Here is a 25,032-nt window from a genome sequence, read left to right on the forward strand (position 1 = left end):
GTAACAGTGTTATGCTAAAGATTTATAGGAGCATCATGACCTGACCAAGGACAAAGAAGGTAATGCAACCTCCTCAACTGAGGCCCAGATGTCTGTTGTCACCTGTCATTTCCTGGCTCAACCTCCTCCTTGTTCTGCCTTCCCCAATATAAAAAGAAGCTTGAGATTCATGCCTTTTAAGACTGTTCTTTAGGACATGAGTCCACCATCTCCTTGGTTTGCTGGCTTGTAAAGTCATCTTCCTTGCTCCAATAGCTTGTCTCTCGACTTACTGGCTGTTGCTTGGCAAGCAGTCTGAGCTTTGGACTCGGCTACACTAGAAGGACTCAGAACTCAGAAAAGCTGTTATGCTCATGATTATGGTTTATTACACTGAAAGGATATGGATTAAAACCAGCAAAGGTAAAAAGTGCATGGTGCAAGCTGCCAGCTGTCCTCTCCCAGTGGGATTTTGCAGACAATGTTTAATTCTCCCATCCTAGCAACAATGTGTCACAACACACACGAAGTGCTCCAACCAGGGATGCTCGCCCAAGCCTTGGTATCCAGAGAGTTCACTGGGGTCAGTCATATAGTCATGGAACACCTGTAGAACTGACCTCAGTGCCTAAGTCTCCAGAGATGAAACTAAAACTACATAGCTCAGAGTTCCCCCACCCACCCAGGAATTACATTGACGGCGTCAACCATCTAGCATGGCTAGAAGCCCCCGCCGTAATCACATTGTTAACATGAGCTATCCAGCGTGGCGTCAAAGCTCCCAGATAAACAAAGACACTCTAACCAGGCAGGATGTTCCAAGGGTTTAGAGCTTATCTCCCAGGAGCAAAGCAAGGGCTAAGCCTTTTTTGGGAAGATGCAGAGTTTGGACAACCTAAGCCTGCTGAGTTAACATTTCTCCTGCATGCATCCCTGCACTTGTAGCAGAACTGAGTACCAAGCAAATGAGTTTCAAGGAATGACCAAAATGCAACAGTGTTCTACCATTGATTATAATGCATTGCTGCTGGATTTTGGTCATTATTGAGAACCACAGCCATTGATTATCATTGAGAACCACAGTCCTTATGGAGTAACAGAGAGCTCCTCTGGTTTCCTGGTCCATCTACCAAAAAGAAAACTGTGTTGAAGTGTTCACTCTGCTCACATTGGAACCAGAGCCTCTAGTATCCATCAGGAGCCTGCAGGGTGTCAGTCTTGTTCACCAGTGCGTCTCCTCGTATAGCAATGTCTGGCACAAGTCACCTGCTGGATGGAATGAGAACACATGGCATGAGGTTGTAAGATGACCCTCCTGCCTGCCCGCTCTCCCTTGACCCAGCGACAGGAGGAGCTGTATAATGTGGGTTTCCTTTATCTTAGTTGGTAACAACTGTATTGCTGGGATTGGGTCCTTCCAAGAGTATGTATCTACTCAGGTCTAGTGCCCACTCTAGGCATTTTGAGCTGGAAGGTACTCAGGGAATTAGGTGCTTATAATATTGTGGAAAGGGCTGAAGAAGTAGCTCCTAAGATTGTCCCTCCCTCCTCCCTCACACCCAAAGCAGCCTACTTTTGAGGCCCCTAGGGTCACACAGGGAGCATGAAGTCTTGGTATCTGCCAAGCAACTGCCTTCCATATCCAGGAAGCTAGAGAATAATTTTATGAAGCTGCAATCCAAGGAATCTTCCTAATGGAAGTCAGATGAAGAAGTTGTCACTGCTCTCACTGCCTCTTATCACCCGGGAAGCTAGAAAACATACCCTGGAACTCTGCTTCATGAAAGTCTCCTGTTTCTTCTAATCCTTGTTTGCCAACAGCAATGGCTAAGAGCCATGGAGGATAACCTCTGTCTAACTGGGCCTTTCAAATGGCCTCAGAGACACCTTAGTTGGTGGAATCCAATCGTCATCCAAATCCCTGATTCCCAAATGAGGAAAGTGACAAGAAGCCTCACTGTTTCTGCAAAGGTCTTGCCCCAGACAGGGCTCCTCCAGGGAGAAGGAGCACAAGTGACTCATGCTGAAAAGCCAGAACAGTGAAGCACTGGGACAGACACCAGGACGTTGTCTCAGTCAGCTCAGGCTGCTGTAACAAAATACCATAAACCGAGTGGTTTATAAACAAGGGACCTTTATTTATTATAGTTCTGGAGGCTGAAAAGTCAAGATCAAGATGTTGGTAGATTTGGTGTCTGGTGAGGACTCTCTTCCGGACTTGCAGATGGCTGCCATCTTTCTGTATCCTCGTATGGCAGAGAGAGTGCTATGGTCTGAGTGTCTGCATTTCTCCAGGATTCATGTGTTGAAGCCTATCCCCAGTGTGATGGTATTAGGAGGTGGATCCTTGGGGATAATTCAGTTGTGGGAATGGAGCCCTTATGAATAGGATTAGTGCCCTTGTAAAAGAGACCCCAGAGAGCTGTCTCGCCCCTTCCACTGTGTGAAGACACAGCAAAAAAAGTACTCTTTATGAACCAGAAGGTGAGCCCTCAACAGGCACTGAATCTGCTAGCACTTTGATCTTGGACTTTCCAGCCTCCCGAATTGTAAGTAATACATTTCTGTTGTTCATAACCCACCCAGTCTGTGGTATTTTAAAATAGCAGCCTAAATGGACTAAGAAAGAGGGTAAGGTCTTTCTTCCTCTTCTGATAAGGGCACTAATCCCATGACGAGTGCCCGATCCTCATGACCTCATCTAACCCTAATTACCTTCCATAGGCTCATGTCCTAAGTATCACCACATTACGAGGTACGGCTTCAACATATGAATTTTGGGGGAACTCATCAATCTGTAGCAGACACCCAGAAGCAGGCTTTGTTGTGTTGTTAACTTCCCCTGAAGATACTTCCTGCTGTTCTGCAAATAGATATTGAATGAAATAAGACTTAGAGGGAGGCCTCTTCCACTTGCCATCTCTCCACCCATCTCACCCCTGCCTGGGTGTTGCAATCCCTACCTTGCATCATGAAAGCCAGAGGTGGGACCCCACTGAAGACCTGGGTTCAACTCCTGACCTCCTCACTTCCCATCACGACAGTTTAGTTTGTCTTTCCAGCTCCAGTCATCTTATTTAAAAGTGACCTGGCAGGGGTGTTGGGATGGGTGTGCAGGATTTAAATATACAGACTGCATGGTATGTAGAAGATCAAAAGAGGAAGGTTTCTCAGAGGGATGCCACTACCTTCAAACGCCTCTGCTCAACTCCTGGTACTGAGCAGGGTGAATATTTTTATTCCTGTTTCACAGATGAGGAGACTGAAGCTAAGAGACTTTTGCTGATTTGCCTGAAGTCATATAACTAGTGAATAGTAGACCCTAAATTCTGAGTCAGGGCTCCCAGCTTATGGCCAGAACCTTCTTCACTGTGCTGCATGGCCCACATCATCAGAGTCAGGTAGAGACCCTCTCTGAGCCAGGCTCCCTATAGTGCCCCAGGCCCCATGTTGGGAAGACCCTCCCCACACCCTGCTCCCTAGAGAGCCCTGTATTTGTAACAAGATCCCAAAGAGGCATCCATTGCCCAGAGCTGGTCGGGAGGCTGCCTTCTTGGTGATGTCTCCCTTGAGTGCCAGTGGGGAGGGAGGAAAGTGGGCAGTGGGGTCCACCACCCTTGGGCATTTGCCCATTCTCACCATGATGCACAGGATACTGAGAACCACTCCCCAAATGGATTGAAGTGGGGTAGTAGAGGTGAGAGAAGAGAGGTCCAACGCTTTCATACATTCCTGATCCCCTTTCCTGGAAAATATGGAAGGATCAGAGCTCTCACCCTCCAATTCAGCTCACAAGGCTGGGGCCGAGCTCCATCTGCATCTCTGGATGCCCAGATCGGTCCTGCCATTGTGGAGGCTACAGCCTTACCTGGAAATGGATGCCGTGCAACAGGACAATGACAACACAGGGACATGAGATTAAATACAGAAATAAGCATTGCAGACAACAAGGACCCCAGAGGGAGGGGTCTGGAAGGCCTGGAGCAGGCAGGGATGCCTTCCAGGAGAGGTGTGGCCTGAGCTCATCCTGGGAGAATGAGAAGGGAGGATGACAGTCTTCGAGGAAGCAGAAAGACAAGCACAGCCTTGAAAGGCAGGGATAACAGGGATAAGTGTGTGGGCTGCTCACAGTGTCCTACACATCACACGCCCAGAGTTTGCCCTAAGAATGCACCCCTCCCAGATGAGATCTGAATTTTCTGGAAGCCCCAAGAACTGTCCCCCCAGGGCAGCGATGGTGGGCGTCTCAGTGTGGTGCAGTGCCAGGCAGGGCCCCAGGCTCCCTGCCCTTCAGTGCCACACGGCTAGTGTTCATTATTCTCAGTCCTCCCCTAGCTCTGCCCTCCTGGAGAGGAGAGCATTTTCCAGGACAGGTTTCAGAGACAGAAGGACAAGGGCCTCCTGGGGAGGGGACAGTGGCTCCAGATGCTGGCCTTGACATGGAAAAAGCCTGGGAGTCCCAGATGTGGGCCATCTCTTCAAGGAATTTGTCATCTCCTGGGGGACTCCAGGGCCCAGAGCACATCGGCTTCAAAGGTGGGTTCCCTGTGGCATTGCCATGTCCTTCGCATTTGGCAAAGTGTCTGGTCTTAGCTAAAAAAATGGAACACACACCGGCTGTTTCTAAGCAGACCCTGCAGCCTCTCCCTGCCCCGACCTCGGATGAGCGAGAAGCCACGGAGTCGGTGTGCTGTGGGGGACCCTTCCAGCCCGATTAGGGAACCTCCGGTAGTGGGTTCTGTGGTTGTGGGCAGTGACTTACTGCCTCATACTGTAAGAGGACTGCGCTTCTCCTTCCCACTGACTTCAGGCTTGACCCTTTGACAATGAACGGTGAGCAGGAGCCGCATGTGCACCTTCTGAGCAGAGGCTCCGCGAGCCACCCAGTGCTTTCCCTCTCCTCTAGTGGACTGGGCTCCTGCAGCCTGGTGCCCAAGCAATGCTGACTCATCGCTTGCGTATAGATGAGCGAGAAACAAGCTTTTGTGGTTACAGCATGCAGTGATTTGGGAGTTTTGCTATGGCAGTGTGAGCCAGAAAAGAGCTGACTAGTACAACCGCGTGCACCCGGCGGTTTGCCCAGACGAGGCTGGTGAGGGTGCATTCTGGAAAAGTCTGCAGCTGTGCGTCATCTCCTTCACAGACTCAGATCCCTGCTTCCCAAGAAAGGCGCGTTGAGCAGCCCTTGACACAAAGTCAGGGAGACTAAGGACCAGGCAAGCCTTTTCTTAGCGCCCAGAGCAAGGCACAGAGGGTGGGGCTTGCAACCGGCTGTGGCTGCTGCAAGAGGAAACATCTTTATCCCTCCCAGCTCCTGCTTCCTCTCCACACACATGCACACACCACCCCACACACCACACACATACACCACATGTACACACACACATACCCACACACCCCCACACCCACACATGCACACACCACCCCACACACCACACACACACACCACATGTACACACACATACCCACACACTCCCACACCCACACATGCACACACCACCCCACACACCACACACACACACCACATGTACACACACACCCACACCCCCACACATGCACACACCACCCCACACACCACATACACACACCACATGTACACACACACACCCACACCCTCACACATGCACACACCACCCCACACACCACATACACACACCACACACACACACCACATGTACACACACATACCCACACCCCCACACATGCACACACCACCCCACACACCACATACACACACCACATGTACACACACACACCCACACCCCCACACATGCACACACCACCCCACACACCACATACACACACCACACACACACCACATGTACACACACATACCCACACCCCCACACATGCACACACCACCCCACACACCACATACACACACCACATGTACACACACACCCACACCCCCACACATGCACACACCACCCCACACACCACATACACACACCACACACACACACCACATGTACACACACATACCCACACCCCCACACATGCACACACCACCCCACACACCACATACACACACCACATGTACACACACATACCCACACCCCCACACATGCACACACCACCCCACACACCACATACACACACCACATGTACACACACACACCCACACCCCCACAACCACACATGCACACACACATACCCACACACTCCCACACCCACACATGCACACACCACCCCACACACCACACACACACACCACATGTACACACACATACCCACACACTCCCACACCCACACACTCCCACACCCACACATGCACACACCACCCCACGTACCACACACACACACCACATGTACACACACACCACATGTACACACACACACCCACACCCCCACAACCACACATTCACACACCACCCCACACACCACACGCATACACCAAATGTACACACACACCCCCCACACACCCCCACAACCACACATTCACACACCACCCCACACACCACACGCATACACCAAATGTACACACACACACCCCACACACCCCCACAACCACACATTCACACACCACCCCACACACCACACGCATACACCAAATGTACACACACACACCCCACACACCCCCACAACCACACATTCACACACATACACACACTACACACACCACCCCACACACATCTACAATGCACAGACACACACACACACCACACCACACACAGCACACCCCCACACATGCACATATAGACACGCACTACACACACCACCCCACACACCACACACATACATCACGCATGGACACACACACACACCACACACACTCCCACCCCCACACATGCACACACATATACTACACACACCACTTCACACACCACACACACACACCATGCATGGACACACACACCATACACACCACACCTCCACACATGCACACACATACACACACTACATACACCACCCCACACACCACATACACACCAAATGTACACACACACACCCCACACACCCCCACACCCACACATGCACACACATACACACACCACACACACCACCCCACACACCACACACACAACGCATGGACACACACACACCCCACAGACACGATGCCCCCACATGTGCACACGTATACACACACTACACACACCACCCCACACACCACACACATACACCACGCATGGACACACACACACCACACACACTCCCACCCCCACACATGCACCATATACATACACTACACACACCACCCCACACACCATACACACCACATGTACACACATACACATTACACACATCTTACACACACCACTCACATCACACACACCACACACTACACACATCCTACCCCACATACCGTACATATGCACTGCATGTACACACATCTCACACCACACACATGCACATACATGCACCACCTGTGCACACACCACACATGCAAACATACACACTACATGCACCCCACCCCACACATCACACACGTACATCACATGTACACACATACACACTACACACATCCCACACACACCACACACACCACTCACACCACACACACTACACACACACCAACCCCCCCACACATGCACACACATACACACACTACACACACGACCCCAAACACCACACACATATACACGCACTACACACATCTCACACACACCACTCGCACCACATACACCACACATACACACACTACACACACACCATCCCACACACCATGCACATACATCATATGTACCTACATACACACATAGCACACATACTACACACACTACACACACCACACACACTACACACATATCCCACATACCACACACATATACACACACGTGCACACACACAGAAATATGAGGACTTCGAATGCAGCAAAAAATGAACAAGCAGGAAATACATTTACTGAAACACCAAAGTAAGAGGAGACGTTTGATAACAGAATGCCAGGGTTTTAGAGTTTCCTAGTTCCAGGAATCTAAGTCCCTGGATGAGGCATTCTGAGGCTGTGCTTGCATTTATAAATCCTCCACAGCCATTCTGTGTATATTGGGCACACTTCTGGCCAGGTTCCCGGAGTTAGCTCTTGATATATTGAAACTGTTATATGTGGTCATCTTGGGCAACAAAAAGAGCCACACAGGTCAAAAGCAAGGCTTATAGATGGTCCACCAAGCTCTGCGTGGTACCAGGTCTGTGGAAACAGTCAGGCACTTGACCAAGACAAGGACCTCTGGGGTTTTCTGAAGTCAGAGCAAGACCAAGGGGTTAAGAGGTCAGAGGCTCTGAGGTTGCACCCAGCCTATCTGTACCACCAAGGATCAGAGATAGACCAGCGGGCATTGTGGGTGTGTCCCTACCCCGTGCAGTCTCACAGGCCCTACTCTTAGAAGGGTCCACGTTCAATGCTTGGCTGTCACCATCTTGAAATTCTTAATAATTTTGGAACCCTACGTTTCATTTTACACTGGGCTCTGCAAATAGCTGGTCTCATCCAGTGAATGCTGAGCCATACCCTGGGGCGGCTCATGCTGGCCACAGAAAACTGGCCATTCACAGAGGGGAGGACCTGCCCAGAAAATCCAGATGGCAGTTGGCCCAGCCGCACTGGTCCTGGGCCATGCTGTGATTTGGAGAAGGGCAGGCCTGTCAGCTGTGGGTAGTGGGAGGGACGCGTTGTCTTTACTGGGAACAGAAAGGGGAACAGCAAATGCAAACATATTTTATTAGGAAGAACTTTGCCAAGTTCTCAAAACTGTTTCACCTAACCACATAGCGCCCCGTGGCCCCAGTTTCCTCCATCCTGGCACCAGCTCTGAGAACCAAACCCAGAAGAGGCCGGAGAAGGAAACGAAGAGGCTGGAGAAGGAAACGAGAAGTGTCCAGAACAGCAGAAGAGGGGACAGACGAGCTGACCTTCTGCGACTGGGCTCCAGCCTCAGACCCTGCTGCCACAAGGGACGTCCATGCTGGTGAGATGACCCAGAGGGCTGGGGCTGCCCTGCTGCCATCAGCTGTGCTCCTTCTCTGTGTCCCAGGTGAGCAGGGCAGGTCCTGGGTGCAGGGGGGTCTGCTCTGGCGGGTCAGGGTGAGGCAGGCATGAGAAAAGGCTGGCAAGGGGCAAGAGGAAGAAATGATATCAAGAAAGAGAGAGTGGGGTGTGCATAGAAGCTTCTCAAATCTTCTCATCGGGATAGGTGGGGATTAAACGGTAAACTGCTTCCCACACAGTAAGCGCTAAGTAGATTTGGCAACTTTAATCATTATTACCATCATTATTAAGATCAGGAATGCCTCCACGATCCATCAGAGAGAAGGGGGAATAGGGGGCAGAAAACCAGTACTTACTAGTCTAATCACTGTAATACATGTCTTGTTTCCCGTTACCTAATTTAATTCTCATTGCAGTCCTGATGAAAACAAGAGACTGAGGCTCGCTTATAGAGGTGAAAATAATTTAGATTAAACAGTTTATAAAAGGCACAGTCAAGGTCCAAACCTACATACTTTTATTTCCAAGATCATTGTTCCTTCTATAATTCAATGTCAGTTTCTGCTGCACCTCCTTGTAAAGCTTCACTTACCTATCTGGAGGCACTGCTGCATCCCCGTGTGGGAACCCTGGGTGTCCCCACAGGTCTGGGCTGGCCCCAGGACTGCTACGTAATGGCCCCCAGAAGGGTGAGACAGCTGGGAACTTGTGGTCAGCCCTGGTCCGAGAATTTCCGTAAATGATGGTGGAGGGAGAAAGTGAGTTTCTTGGCAAGGCTGGGTAGGCGGAGAGCTTGCTGGGTGGCAGCGGGGTCGGGGTGGAGGTGGAGGGGGCTGCCCATGTTGGCTCAGGGTCAGGGTCTGGACTGAATATCCAAAGGGAGGGAGGCTCTGTGGTGGGATTCAGTGTGTGCCCCACAGTGTTTTTCCTCCCAGATCTGAGGAATTAGTCCCAAATCATCGAGAGAGAAATTTAAGGACCTGAAAGAGCAGGCTGACAGCGCCCCCAGAGCCTGAGCTGAGAGCAGCAGCAATAGCAGGAGAGGACAGGGGGTGCCCACCCCTTCCTTGCCCCCAAGCCTGTGCCTAGGAGGCAGTTAGCTCCCTGGGAAAGGCTCCTGGATCTCAACACTGTGGACATTTGGGGCTGCGTTATTCTGTGTGTTGGGGGCTGTCCTGTGCATTGTAGGATGTTTAGCAGCATCCCTGGCCTCTACCCACCAGATGCCAGCAGCAATTCCCCACTCAAGTTGGGACAACCAAAAATATCTGTAGTCATTGCCAAATGTTCCCCCCGCCCTCCAACCCAGGTGAGAATCACTGCTTCAGAGAGGCAGACAGCGTTCTAATGCAGAATAGGTCAGTGGGCCACGTGAGCCTGCTTTCTGGGAAATACAGTGAGAAAATGTGAGACAAGAAAATGAAGATGCAAAAGATACAGTTTTTCTGCTTTTCTCCTTCCTTCCTTCCTTCCTTCCTTCCTTCCTTCCTTCCTTCCTTCCTTCCTTCCTTCCTTCCTTCCTTCCTTCTTTCCTTCTTTCCTTCTTTCCTTCTTTCTTTCTTCTTTTTGACAGTCTCACTCTGTCGCCCAGGCTGGAGTGCACTGGTGCAATCTTGGCTCACTGCAACCTCCACCTCCTTGGTTCAAGTGACTCTCCTGCCTCCGCCTCCTGAGTAGCTGGATTACAGGCACCCACCACCACATCCAGCTAATTTGTTTGTCTTTTCAGTAGAGACAGGGTTTCATCTTGTTGGTCAGGCTGGTCTCAAACCCCTGACCTCAGGTGATCCACCCGCCTCGGCCTCCCAAAGTGCTGGGATTATAGGTGTGTGTCACCACTCTCGGCCAGATTTTTCTTTTAATTCACAATAAAACATAGCAAAGCCTCGCTGTCACTGGATGGCAATACATTACCTAGATGGATGGGTGGATAGATGAAAGATGGATGGATGGATGGATAGATAGATGATAGGCAGACAGATTACATCCACAATTCCTTTTCAGGAGCTCGGTGTTTTGCCAAAACCATTTCTCAATAGCTGTTTTGCCCTGGGTTAACCACCTACCTCCCCATCAAGAGCAGATGAGACAGCAGCTGTTTGGGACTGGTGAGGCCCCTGAGGCAGGAAACAGAGAGTTTGTGGGGCTGGGTCCTAATCATTTGGACCCAGAGCCTGCAGAGTGGGTGGAGGAATGAGAGAGGGGCCTGGAAGAGGGGGAGTAATGTCAAAATATTGGAGTGGGCAGAGGATCTGGAGAAGAGGCCCAGGACATGCCAAGGTGGGTGGGTGCTGCAGAGAAGTGGGGATGGGAAGGAAGCTCTGACGGGTGTCAGCATGGAGCTGAGCTCTACAGATGTCAGGCAATGGCTAGTGTCGCCACAGGATTCTGTCCCGGGGGAAAAATCCAGGTGTAAATGTCCTTGAATCACAAGAACAACCCCTTTCTACATGGCTCCTTGATATCCCCACGGGCAGCCCCCATATTCTTTGTGATCCAGACCTGGAAACAGGAGGTCTCATCTATATGGGCAGGGACTGCAAGTATGAGGCCCACAGATGATTTGGGAAGGAGACAGAGCCAGAAGCCCCAGGCTTCCTCTTTGCCCTCCGTACTGGGCTGCTTCTGGTTTTTCCTGGTTCTCAATATTATTTCCTTTCCTATTTCATCCATCCATCCATCCATCTGTCCATCCATCCATCCATCCATCCATCCATCCATCCATCCGTCCGTCCGTCCATCCGTCCATCCATCCATCCATTCATCTCTCCATCCATCCACCCATCCATCCATCCATCTCTCCAACCATCCATTTATTCAGAGTGTACTTAGTGGCTTCATTCAATCTTTGGTGTTCAATGAAGACAGGTGTTTCTTCTCAGGACTGACACTTCTGGGAGACCCAGAACCTGCCTGAGGCCATCGAAGTCAAGCCTCTCCCCCCTCTACGATGGCTGAGCCCACCCAGGCTGGGCATGGCCTCTGGAGTCTCAGCATCCCACACCAGGCATCTCCGTGGGTGTCCCCCTGCAAATAGCCCATAGCTCCTTGGTTCCTGACTGCTCCCTCCTCCAGCCTCAGGCGACACTGGGTGTGCAAAGGACCTAACACTCAAGGTTCCACTGGTCCAGGCTCTTCCAGGTGAAGAAGGGGAAACGGACTTGTGTTTTCCAGGCTGTCTGACTGTGAGTGGCCCCAGCACCGTGATGGGCACCGTGGGGGAGTCCCTGAGCGTTCAGTGTCAGTATGAAGAGAAATACAAGACATTTAACAAATACTGGTGCAGACAACCATGCTTGCCAATTTGGCATGAAATGGTGGAGATCAGAGGGTCTGAGGGAATGGTGAGGAGTGACCGAGTGGTCATCACAGACCATCCTGAGGACCTCACCTTCACCGTGACATTGGAGAACCTCACGGCAGACGATGCAGGAAAATACCGATGTGGGATTGCAACAATACTGCAGGAAGATGGCCTGTCTGGCTTCCTGCCTGATCCCTTCTTCCAGGTTCAAGTGCTGGTCTCCTTGGGTAAGAGCCTCTTTTCTCAGACGTCTGAGGCCATCACTGCAGAGCAGCCACGGAAATTTTGGCTCAGGAGAGAAGAACTGGGCCTCATGTGGGGGCCTAGTGTGGTGCATCAGAGCAGGAGAGTGTGTTGTGTGAATGTGTGTGGGAAATACGTGAGTGAGTGGGAGAGTGTAAGTGTGTTTAAGTGTGTGAATGTGAGTTGTGTGTAAACATGTAAGAGTGAGTGCAGGTGTGAAGGTATGTGTGAGAGCAGGTGTGTGTGAGTGTGTGCAAGAGCAGGTGTGTGTGTGTGAGTGTGTGCGAGAGCAGGTGTGTGTGTGTGAGAGTGTGTGAGAGCAGGTGTGTGTGTGTGAGTGTGAGCAGGTGTGTGTGCAAGAGCAGGTGTGTGAGAGCAGGTGTGTGTGAGTGTGTGTGACAGCAGGTGTGTGTGTGTGAGAGTGTGTGCAAGACCAGGTGTGTGTTAGTGTGTGCAAGAGCAGGTGTGTGAGTGTGTGAGAGTGTGTGTGAGAGCAGGTGTGTGTGTTGTGTGAGAGAGAGCAGATGTGTGTGTGTGCAAGAGCAGGTGTGTGAGTGTGTGGGAGTGTGTAAGAGCAGGTGTATGTGAGAGTGTGTGTGTGCAGGAGTAGGTGTGTGAGTGTGTGAGAGCAAGTGTGTGTGAGAGTGTGAGAGCAGGTGTGTGTGTGAGTGAGAGTGTGTGTGACAGCAGGTGTGTGGGAATGTGTGTGAGAGCAGATCTTTGTGAGTGTGTGAGTGTGTGAGAGAGCAGGTGTGTGTGAGTGAGTGTGTGAGAGTGTGTGAGAGAGCAGGTGTGTGTGAGTGTGTGCGAGAGCAGGTGTATGAGTGAGTGTGTGAGAGTGTGTGAGAGCAGGTGAGTTGCGTGAGTGCACATGTGAGAGTGTGTGCAGGTGTGAGAGTGTGTGTGTGAGAGACAGTGTGTGCTGGAGGGTAGTGGCGGTGTGTGGATACACTGGCAAGGATGAGGGGTTTTGGAACCTAAGCCCAGCTGACCTTCAGCACGTTGATTTTCAATGAGATGGGGGACACCAACATGGGAGAAGGTGGTCATCCTCTGGTCTGAGTTTATAAAATGCCCACCTGGCCCCAGAGCGGGACAAGACATCCATTGGGACAGGGTTGGAGGGGGGATGCTCTATGACTCTAGCCGGGCTTTGGTCTGCCTATGGGGAGATGATGGTCCTAGAACATCTGTCCAGCTGCCTCCTTGAGTGTCCTATGCTTTATGAAGTCAGAACCATGCAGGCGGCAGGTACTCAGCTGCGAAGATTCAGGCATATCTGTTCTTTATCCTCAGCCTCCAGTACTGAGAACTCTGTGAAGACACCTGGATCTCCCACCAGGCCCAGCCAATGCGAAGGGTAAAATGCACGTGTCCCAGTGTCTTTTGCCATGTGTGTAGCTTCTTTCGTAGGGTGGAGCTTCCTAGACACAGGTTTCCTCGATTATTCACCCACTCAACAGGTATTTATTTGTTATGTGCCAGAAACTGGTGGAGATTCTGGAGATGCAGCAGTGAACAAAGGGGCAAGATTGTGCTCTTGAGGAAATTGCAAATAGGTAGATTCAGACAGTGGCCAGATGGATAAATAGATAGATAGGCAGACGGACGGACAGACGGATAGATAGATAGATAGATAGATAGATAGATAGATAGATAGATAGATAGATGGATGGATGGATGGATGGATGGATGGATGGATGGATAGATAGATAGATAGATAGATAGATAGATAGATAGATAGATAGGCAGATGATAGAGATAGAGATATGATATGACAGATGATAGAGATGGCTGACTGGCTGGCTGAATAGACAGATGGAGATGATCGCTGGTAGAAAGAGATATGTAATAGAGACAGATAGATAGATGATAGATCAAGGAAATATGTCAACTAATGATAATAACTATGGAGGAAAATAAAGCAGATGTAAAGAGATAGGATGCCAGGGTGTATGGGAAGCTGGTGGGGCATGATTTGGGCTATCAAGGAAATACAAGATGTTCCACAGAAACGAAGAACAAAGGGACTGTCTTAGTTTGGGTTTCCTCTAAATCAGGTCCTGAGACAGGGACTTAGGAGCAATTTGTTTATTGAGAGGTAATCTCAGGAAGTACATTGAGAGAGCAGAAAATGAGACCAGGAAAGGGAAAGGGAAATGAAATGCACTGTAATGAAGGGGTTAACACTGTAGTAACTGGACACACTGGAGCTTAGTCCCTCTGGGCACCCTATGAGAGACTGTGTAGAAAGTTCCTCAGAACTGGAGACAGAATCTTCCAGGCAGAAGGCACTCCTGGGGGCATGAATTCTGTGGCCCATCTGGCCTGCTCTGCACAGGAAAATGTGTGCACTCCTGTAGATAACCTCAGGCAGAGAAGGGGAGCCTGAACTGGGCAATCTTTGGTGGGGCCAAGACTGCCTGCAGCTCCCAGGAGCTCAAGTGGGCAAAGGGGATATGGGGCAGGGCGCCAACAGAGTTTATTACAGGGGCTCGTCTTAGAGAGGATCGGGGAGGGCATCAGACAAGCTCTACAGGTGGAGGGCTGGGAAGGTGGAGAGATGGCACAACGGCCCGTTTTGGGGAGAAAATGCAGCATTTGAGAAGTTGGAATGGGGGCAGTGTAGTGGGACCCAAGGGATGGGAGGATTGGCCATGGGCTGAGCTTGGAGAGGTCACTCCTTGGGGTTGAGATAGTTAAGCAGTTTAAGGGAAAGAGCTGTTCTTGTGATCATATTTAATTTGAGTGAAGGTGGTTGTAAAGCAATATTTCATCCTTGAGGTTGTTCCCAGCAAGAGCAGAGTTTCTGCAGGCGTCAGTGACTGAGGGATCTGTTCTGGAAGTTGTTTCTGGGAGCCAGTTCCTGCCTAGGTTCCCATATCTCTCTTCTTCTCTATCCCTCACCTTCCAGCATCTGTTGGGTCCTGACACTCAAGGTTAATTCTGAGCTGAATGAAGGTCAGGAGCCTGTGACCCTCAGCATGGAGCTGCCTGACCCTGGTACCCACCAGGCTTGATGCTGACATTGGGTTTGAGGGCACAGGACCAGACGTCGAGGGAAGGAGGGGTGAGGCAGAGCCTGGGACTCCCCAGAGGAGGCAGCTTACTACTGGTCACTCTCTCCATCTCACAGGTCCCTGCCCAGCTGCGCCTACTTCCTGCTTCTCCCACTCCTGAAGGTGCCTCTGCTCCTGAGCATACTCGGTGCTATCCTCTGGGTGAACAGGCCTTGGAGGACTCCTTAGACAGAGTCCATGAACAGGAGAACTTGCCACACCCCACGCCCACTGGAACCCTGTCCAGAGACACAGCCCCTCTGACTGCAAAAAGGACTTCTGACCCTGACCCTATCGCTGGATACTTTTTTAAAAGTTAAAAAAAATGTAGGCCGGGTGCGGTGGCTTACACCTGTAATCCCGGCACTTTGGGAGGACACTTAACATGAGATCGACGTGATCTCTTAACAAATTTTAAGTGTACAATACAGCGTTGTTGACTACAGGGACGGTGCTGTACAGGAAATCTCCAAAAGTTATCCATCCGGTGCTTCTGAAACCTTATGACCATTGGCTTAAGACGTCACTTAGGGTTTCTTCAGAGACTTTTGAATAATTCTACTCTAATTGGATTGCTTCTCAGCTTCTGGGTCCCTCCTATCCCAAATATCTTGATCCTGGCCGCCACACCAATGAGGACTAGTTCCATTGTTTCCTGATGACCTCTCCAGGCTGAGTCCTCTAACCTGGTCTATAGCCCAGCCCCATTCTGGTCATTAGCCAGAGCTATCTGAGTAGGGATCACCACATTGCCCTTGGAGCCAACCAGATGTGGATGCAGACATTCAAGGGGCCAGGAACCAGGGCCCAAGGTGCAACCTGGGTGTGGAGACCTGTGGGGAGTTCTGAGCAGAGCAAGTTTCATCCCTAAAGGCAAGTGCCCAGGTCAGGGGGTGGAACCAGGCAGGAGAAAGGAGGACACATTGGATCCCGGTCCATGGCTTCTGCTGTGTTGAGAAGCAGCACACACACTGCACGTTGAACTTCTTAGTTTTGGGAGAGAAAGAGACACCCAGTGTCCCTGCTGAACGTGTTCACCTAGGCTGGAACTTGGTTTGGTGACAATCTTCAATGCTTCTTATTTGTGAACAAGGGAAGCAGTCTTTGAAGCACTAACTATAATCAGTGCCCCGAAAGGTCTGAGGGAAGGCAGCTGTGGGGATACGAAACAAGGAGAAAGGGGTGCAGGGGCAGGAAGTGGGTGGAGTGGCTGGGTCTATCGTGCAGGGTGGGGAAGCTCCCTAGGGTCTTTGGCCCTGGCTTAGCATCTCCTGACATGATGGGCTTAGGATCACTTTCCCCTGAAAAAGTCGGGAAGGTAGGACCAGGGACTACTTCATGTCTCTCTTGGATGTGCCACAGTTTCCCAACCTTGCCATGCACAAACTTGGTCTATTGACTTTCCCCCAAATCTTTGTCTCTGTCCTACAAATCTGTTCTTTTTCCACGCTTTCTTTCCATGATAGTTGCTGCAGCCCAAGTCCTGTAATCTCTTATTCCTCTCTCCTTTATCTCTCATCAATCCTTATATAAATCTCTCCAATCTTCCCATTCCCTCACTTTCCCTGATGCCACCATTGTCCTCTATCCTCTCAATACTATGGTGACTTCCCACTTTCTTCCCAATCCCTCTTGCCACCTTTTCTCTTTCTTCTACATAATGCAACAAGAGAGCACCTTGACACGGTTCTGCAATAGTCATGTCACCTCTTGTTCCATGTTCTTCAAATGAAACCCACTGTATTAGTCTGTTCTCATGCTGCTAATAAAGACATACGTGAGGCTGAGCGTGGTGGCTCATGTCTGTAATCCCAGTACTTTGGGAGGCTGAGGCTGGCGGATCTCCTGAGATCAGGAGTTTGAGACAAGTCTGGCCAACATGGTGAAATCGTCTCTACTAAAAGTACAAAAATCAGCCAGAAGTGGTGGCAGGTGCCTGTAATCCCAGCTACTCAGGAGACTGAGGCAGGAGAATTGCTTAAACCTGGGGGTTGCAGTGAGCTGAGCTCCTGGCACTACACTCCAGCCTGGGTGACAAGAACAAGACTCCGTCCCCACCCCACCAAAAAAAGACATAACTGAGACTGCGTAATTTATAAAGGAAAGAGGTTTAATTGACTCACAGTTCTACGTGACTGGGGAGGCCTCACAATCATGGTGGAAGGCAAAGGAGGAGTAAAGGAGGAGCAAAGTCATGTCTTACATGGTGGCAGGCAAGAGAGAGAGAGCATGTGCAGGGCAGGGGACCTCCCCTTTGTAAAACCATCAGATCTTGTGAGACTTATTCACTATCATGAGAACAACATAAGACCTGACCCCATGACTTATTTACCTCCCACCAAGTCCCTCCCATGACACGTGGGAAGTATGAGCGCTATAATTTGAGATTGGAGGGAGGACACAGCCAAACCATAGCACCCACTCTCCTTGCTTGGCCTACTTGATCTGAGGGGACCAGCCACTGGTTGGTTCTTCCATTTTATCTTATTGCCCTGTCCCCACGTGGTCTTTATGTTCTAGCCACAGTATGCATCCCTCCCCAGGGCCTTAGCACCTGCTGCTCCTCCCCTTGAATCCCTTCCCCAGATCTTCTTACCTCTGGTTCTTTCTTATCCTTTTGGTTTCACCTCTGACGTTGCCTCCTCTGAAAGGCCTCTGTGATCATCCTTCGCAGGGATCACCCCGATTGTCTTGATTATGGGTCCCTGTTTATTTCCTCCACGGTTTGCCAAATGCTGTTAATGTGTTTCCTTTGGGTGGTTTCTATCCATCTCCCTTTACATCACAGCAGCATTTGGGCCAGCTTCGTTCACCACGAATGCCCCGGCGTCCAGCTACAGAGTATGGTGATGTAATGGTTGGCATAAAAAAAAATACTTGCTGAGTGAGTAAACGAATAAGGATTGGATGTGACTGCAGAGGTTGGCCCTGGGCAAATGTGGCCCAACTATATTAGATATCTGTTGATGCATAACAAATTCCCCCATGACTTCACGGCCAAAAACAGCAAATGTTCATTATCTCATGGTTTTGAGAGTCATAAATCTGGGAGTTGCTTAGGTGGGTGGTGCTGGCTCAAGATCTGTCTTTCATTAAGTTCTAGTCAAGATGTTGGCCGGGGCTGCAGTCATCTGAAGACTGGACTGGGGCTGGAGGATCTGCTTCCAATGTCACGCATTCACGTGGCTGGTGGTGGGAGGACTCAGCTCCTTGCTCAAAAGAGCTGCTTGTGTGTCTTCTAGACACAGCCACCAGCTTTCCCCAGAGAGAGTGATCCAAGAGAGAGCAAGGCACAGCACCTTTGGCTTATCCTTAGTGAGGACAGAGAGAGAGACCCTCTCATATTGCTTTATATTGTTTTATACTCAGTACCTGTTTTAAGAAAAAAACAAGGAAGTAAAACCAAAGACAGGCAGCCCGGTGCCCAAAACCAGACCTTGGCCTGTCTGGCCTAAACCCGGTAGTTAAAAATCAACTCATAACTTAGAAACCGATATTATTCATAGATTCCAGGCATTGTATAAAAGAACGTAGTGAAACTCCCAGCCCTGTTTTGTTTCTCTCTGACCACTGGTGCATGCAGCCCCTGTCACGTACCCCCTGCTTGCTCAAATCAATCACGACGCTTTCATGTGAAATCTTTAGTGTTGTGAGCCCTTAAAAGGGACAGAAATTGTGCACTCTGGGAACTCAGATTTTAAGGCAGTAGCTTGCCGATGCTCCAGCTGAATAAAGCCCTTCCTTCTACAACTCGGTGTCTGAGAGGTTTTGTCTGCAGCTCCTCCTGCTGCATTAGAAGTCATAGCCCATGGCCCATATCTATGGATCACAGAAGCCCGCCCTATACCATACGGAAGGAGACTCGTCAAGGGCGTGGGTGTCTGATCTGGGTGGCTGTTAGGCAAGGATAGTCATCTCCTCAAATTTTGCTGAACTGTACATCTATGATTTGCGTTATTTTGTTTGTATGTTATACTTCCATCAAAGAATTTAAAAACCAAAACCTGAAATTATACCTCTGAAAGTTTGCTTGACTTTCTTTTTTGGTTATAGTTTATTGATATTTTTTCGACCTAAGGAAAAGTTTACATATATTAATCTCTCCTCCTTCCAGCTGCCTCACCAACAGCTCTGGCCTTGTAGCAGGACGAGCGGCAGACAAAACTCCTCAGACACCGAGTTACAGAAGGAAGGTGTCTATTCGGCTGGGGGCATCGGCCAGACTTCAGTCTCAAGAGCCGAGCTCCCCGAATGAGCAATTCCTGTCCCTTTTAAGGGCTCACAACTCTAAGGGGGTGCGTGTGAGGGGGTCCGTGATCGATTGAGCAAGCAGAGGGTACGTGACTGGAGGCTGCATGCACCGGTAATTAGATCAGAACAAAACAAGATAGGGATTTTCACAGTGCATTTCTATACATTGTAATCTATAGATAACAGAACCAATCAGGTCAGGGGTCGATCTTTAACTACCAGGCCCAGGGTGCGGCACCGGGCTGTCTGCTTGTGGATTTCATTTCTCCCTTTCAGTTTTTACTTCTTCTTTCTTTGGAGGCAGAAATTGGGCATAAGACAACATGAGAGGTGGTCTCCTCCCTTAGCCTCAAGTGATTTGCCTGTGTCAGCCTCCCGAAGTGCTGGGATTACAGGCGTGAGCCACCGTGCCCTGTGGGAATTTCTTTCTTCGACTCTCAAGCCTGCACATGAGGACCTGACTCAGGAAGATCCACATAGAAACTCAGGAAGACTCTGGCCAGGGAGGCCCTCCTCTCACCTGCAGAGTGACCACTCCACAGACATTGCCCGACGTTGATAAACTGTTTGGGTTTCAAGGCCTGCCATAGAGAAACTTAGAACACAACGCCTAAGGAGTCAACAAGCTGTACATTCAAAATCATAGAGCCATCCACTGAGGAAATTGAGTCCCTTTCTTTTTTGCAAAGGAAAAAATAATTAAGCAAAGATAAAAGTTAAAGCCCAAAGTTACTGTCTTTCCTTGGTCTGGAATCGGAAGCATCTGCTTTATTCCTCTCTGGCTTTCAGGGCCTCCCTAAGGTCCAGAGAGGCCTGGGCCACTTCTATTTTTGAGAGAGAGAGAGATGAAAAAAACAAGGTTATAAAAATTGTGGTATATTTTCAATGAGGGAAGTTCACAGATCAATTTCTTGGTACACAAAAAGCAATAAAGTATCATTAATTGAGCTATAAAAAAGAAGATTGTGGCTGGATGCAGTGACTTACACCTATAATCCCGACAGTTTGGGAGGCTGAGGTGGGAAGATTGCTTGAGTCCAGGAGTTTGAGGTTGCAGGGAGCTATGATTGTGCCACTGAACTCCAGCATGGGCAGCAAAGCAAGACGCTGTCTGCTGCAGTGGGGGGAAAAAAGGACACGTACAAATGTGTGGGTTCAGCACTTCTGCCAACCAGCCCTGCAGTTTGTGAAAGGAAAATAAATCTCCAGACCCCACAACCGCCAAGTCAAAGAGAAAACCCAAGCTGGGAACTGTTTAGAACAAACCTGCCTCCCGTTCTATTGCTAAAAAGATAGCTACTAAGGTTAAGAAAAAAAAAGCTATATACCTGTCATGCGTGTCCGTGTGAAGAGACCACCAAACAGGCTTTGTGTGAGCAATAAAGCTTTTTAATCACCTGGGTGCAGGCAGGCTGAGTCTGAAAAGAGAGTCAGCAAAGGGAGATAAGGGTGGGGCCGTTTTATAGGATTTAGGTAGGTAAAGGAAAATTACAGTCAAAGGGGGGTTGTTCTCTGGCGGGCAGGAGTGGGGGTCACAAGGTGCTCAGTGGGGGAGATTTTGAGCCAGGATGAGCCAGGAAAAGGACTTTCACAAGGTAATGTCATCACTTAAGGCAAGGACTGGCCATTTTCACTCCTTTTGTGGTGGAACGTTATCAGTTAAGGCGAGCAGGGCATTTTCACTTCTTTTGTGATTCTTCAGTTACTTCAGGGCATCTGGGCGTATATGTGCAAGTCACAGGGGATGCGATGGCTTGGCTTGGGCTCAGAGGCCTGGCAATACCTCTCTCACAGTTTGTTCACGAGGAAATTCCTTGCGGACAAAGGACAGATGTAATTCAATGTCATCCCTTTACTCTCTGAGATAAATGTATGTCTGATTGCTTCCTTTGGAAAGGCTAATCAGAAACTCAAAAAAATGCAACTCTTTGTCTCTTATCTACCTATGAGCGGGAAGCCCCTTCCCACTTTGAGTTGTTTTGCCTTTCTAGACCGAACCAATGTACATCTTACATATTAGGTTGGTGCAAAAGTAGTTGCGGTTTTTGCCATTAAAAGTAATGTTGCCCAGGCTGGAGTGCATTAAAAGTAATGGCAAAACTGCAATTATTTTTGCACCAACCTAATATACTGATTGATGTCTTATGTCTCCCTAAAATGTATAAAGCCAAGCTGTGTCCTGACCACCTTGGGCACATGTTGTGAGGCCCTCCTGAGGCTGTGTCATGGATGTGCCCTTAACCTTGGCAAAATCAACTTCCAAAATTAATTGAGACTTGTCTCAGGTACTCTTGGGTTTACAGGTTGTATAATTTAATTTAGGTCTGGCACTGGTTATAGTTAGTGTTTCAAAGACTGCTTCCCCTGTTCACAAATAAGAAGCATTGAAGATTGTCAGCAAATCAAGTTCCAGCCTAGGTGAACATGTTCAGTAGGGACACTGGGTGTCTCTTCCTCTCCTAGAAGTGAGAAGTTTGACATGCAGTGTGTGTGCTGCTTCTCAGTACAGTGGAAGCCATGGGCCCGAATCAGATGTGTCCTCCTCTTTCGCGCCTGGTTCCACCCCCTGCCCTGGGCACTTGTCTTTAGGGATGAAACTTGCTCTGGTTGGAACTGCCCATTGGGCTTCAGATCCAGGTTGCACCTTGGCCCCTGGTCCCCGGCCCTTTGAGTCTGGGGGTGCCTGCACCGGCCCAGGGAGCTTCTCTCCTGAGCTTTCTGCAATCTCCCATCTCCAGCCTCAGACTTGAGACAGAGCTGGACAAGGAAGCAGAGAGGGGAAGAAAGCAGAAGTGGGGCTCAGGCCCTGGGAGAGGGGACTCCACCTTGTCCTACCAGAGCCTGGTGCAGCAACAAGTGACATCTGAGAAATGGCCACCAGGGATCGGGCTGCTCGGTTACTGGCAGCTCCGTTCCTCCTGAATGTCTCAGATGGGTGGGTGCGCTCTGGACATGGAAGTAGGGATATGGAGAGAGTGCAGGAGGACAGAGGAGCACCCAGGGGCTGTCAGCGGCTGCCTCGCCAGCTGAGCGCCAGGCTCCAGGGCACAGCGCAGGTGAGTCATGTCCTGCTGCATCCTCGACAGAAGAGGCCCTGGGTGAGAGATGCCTGTGACTGTCATTGCCACAGTTATCCAATCCGAAATGCCATCTTGATGCACCACACATACAATCATAGATGCATGCATGTGTACACACATGCTTGCACGCACAGTGTTTTCCCAGTCCATGCCCTTCCTGTCTCCACGGAAACGCCCCTCCCCATTCCCACCTCTGCAGGGAGGGAGCTACTCACCCCTCAGTTCAGATTCCTGGATGGACAAGGGCTGTCTGCCTGCCACTGTCTCCTCTACAACCCTAGGGTCTGAGAGGCCCTGACCCCAGAGCATCCCTGACCCAGGCCCATCTGAGGAGAAGCTGGGACTTGGGCTTGTGTTTTCCAGGCTGTTTTGCTGTGGGCGGCCCCAGCACCATGACAGACACCGAGGTGGGGATCCCCGAATGTGCAGTGTCAGTATGAGGAGGAATACAGGACTTTCAACAAACACTGGTGTGGACAACCACTTTTTCTACTATGCAACAAGACCATAAAGGCCGGAGAGTCAGACGAAGTGAGGAATGGCTGAGTGTCCATCAGGGACCATCCTGCAAACCTCAGCTTCACAGTGACCCTGGAGAGCCTCACAGAGGAGGATGCCAGTGGATACGGGTGTCGGGTCAATAGACTATTGCTCTAAGAATTTCAAGATCTCGTCTCCCAAGACTTCGTCTTCCAAGACCTCGTCTTCCAGGTGGAGGTGTCGGTGTTCCCAGGTGAGCCCCCATTCACTCAGCACTAGGCCTGTCTGAGTCTAGGGCTGGTTATTCTGTCCCTGAAGAGAGAAATGGGAAGAAGTGTGTGAGGTTGCAGGTCAGTGACTTAGGACATAGTGTGTGTACGTGCATGTGTTTACGGTGTGTGCGTGTGCATGCACAGGTGTGTGTGCACGTGTGCACAGGTATGAGGTGTATTTGCAGTGCGTGTGTGTGCAGACACAGGTGTGGTGTGTGTGTGCATGCACAGATGTGTGGTGTGTTTGTGTGTGTGCACCCATGTGTATGTGTGTGCTGACATGCACAAAAGCACATTTGCATCTGTTGTTCAAGACTCCTCTGTGTGCCCCACTCTGAAGTGTCTGGCCTTGTGGGGTCCATCGGCCTGGCTGACATTTGGGGTTGAGTGGACTCAGGTCCCATCATTCAGGGAGGACCTCACTGACTGCCTGTCCTTAATCCCAGCCTCACTCCAGCCACTGCCATGCCCAGGGCCCAGGCTCCACAGTCACTCTGGGTCATGCTTCACAGAGTAAATGTCACTCCTCCCTCCTTGGCTGGGGTGGGGTCTGCAGACAGATCTTCTTTCCACAGACTCTCACGTTCCCCTAGAGAGCAGGTCGACTCTCGCACCTGAAAGTGCTCACCTGGCTATGAAGTACGTGGGGATAAGGCTAGGAGGGGTCCAGGGCCCTGGTCTGGCCTGGGCGTGGCCATGGAACATGTTGGACTCAGGGCATTTGTCCAGCATGTCCTGAGTGATTGTGTCTGTGGAAATCAGAGCTGAACAGGAGGATGCGTGGGAGACTCAAGCGAGGTCACCAAGACTGACCTGTGATGCCCTTGCAGCCCTGACCCCAGCCTCCAGTCCCAGAGCTCCACGGGCACCTCGGGTCCTCACAGCAGCCGCTGCTCATGACAAGCTGTCCTCTCAGTCACCAAACCGCCCTCCGTGCGCCCTGGGGTGTGTGCTGGCTCAGTTGCAGCCTCATATTGACCACAAAGTCCCACTTCAGCATCTTCACGCATCTGAACTCTCTGTCTCTCTCTTCTCAGTTCTCTGCCCTGATTCTCACTGGGGCGTGGATTTCAGCAAGAAGACAAGATGGAAAAGGAGGGTCTCGGGTGGGTGATGCCGCTCTGTGTCTAGGTCTGGGGGCAGGGGCACAAGAAGAAAACTCCCCAGGCCTGTGGGATTTTAACCTGCTTGGGGACTCAGCACCAAAAAGGGACATGCAGATGGTGTCTGGGTTCATAGTGCTAACTTCTGAGGCCAGAAGAAGAGCTGGGGGTCTTAGGGGCAGAGCTCTCGGCGGGGACCTAGCTGAAGATTAAGGGACACAGCCTCTCTCTTGTCACCTCCAAGGCTAAAGAAGATGGCAGATTTAGCTTCCAACCACAAGATTGTCCATCCTGACCAGGAAGTGACATGTCACGGAGGGTGGAGCAGCCCC

General features: G+C 50.3%; 1 protein-coding gene across 2 annotated transcripts; it reads left to right on the plus strand.

Annotated features, from left to right (window-relative positions):
• Positions 1 to 8,703: 8,703 nt before the first annotated feature.
• On the plus strand, positions 8,704 to 17,314 carry CD300H (CD300H molecule). Of its 2 annotated transcripts, XM_008011871.3 has the most exons (4): positions 8,704 to 8,954; positions 12,083 to 12,439; positions 13,752 to 13,815; positions 15,592 to 17,314. In XM_008011871.3, the coding sequence occupies exons 1-4, from the start codon at positions 8,894 to 8,896 to the stop codon at positions 15,701 to 15,703; spliced, it is 594 nt and encodes a 197-aa protein (XP_008010062.2). In that variant the 5' UTR covers positions 8,704 to 8,893; the 3' UTR covers positions 15,704 to 17,314. The 2 variants fall into 2 exon arrangements, with proteins under 2 accessions (XP_008010062.2, XP_072861165.1); XM_073005064.1 differs by lacking the exons at positions 13,752 to 13,815; positions 15,592 to 17,314 and having other exon boundaries at positions 12,083 to 13,741.
• Positions 17,315 to 25,032: the final 7,718 nt, after the last annotated feature.

The sequence above is a fragment of the Chlorocebus sabaeus genome, chromosome 16 (assembly GCF_047675955.1).
Source record: "Chlorocebus sabaeus isolate Y175 chromosome 16, mChlSab1.0.hap1, whole genome shotgun sequence".
NCBI lineage: Eukaryota > Metazoa > Chordata > Mammalia > Primates > Cercopithecidae > Chlorocebus > Chlorocebus sabaeus.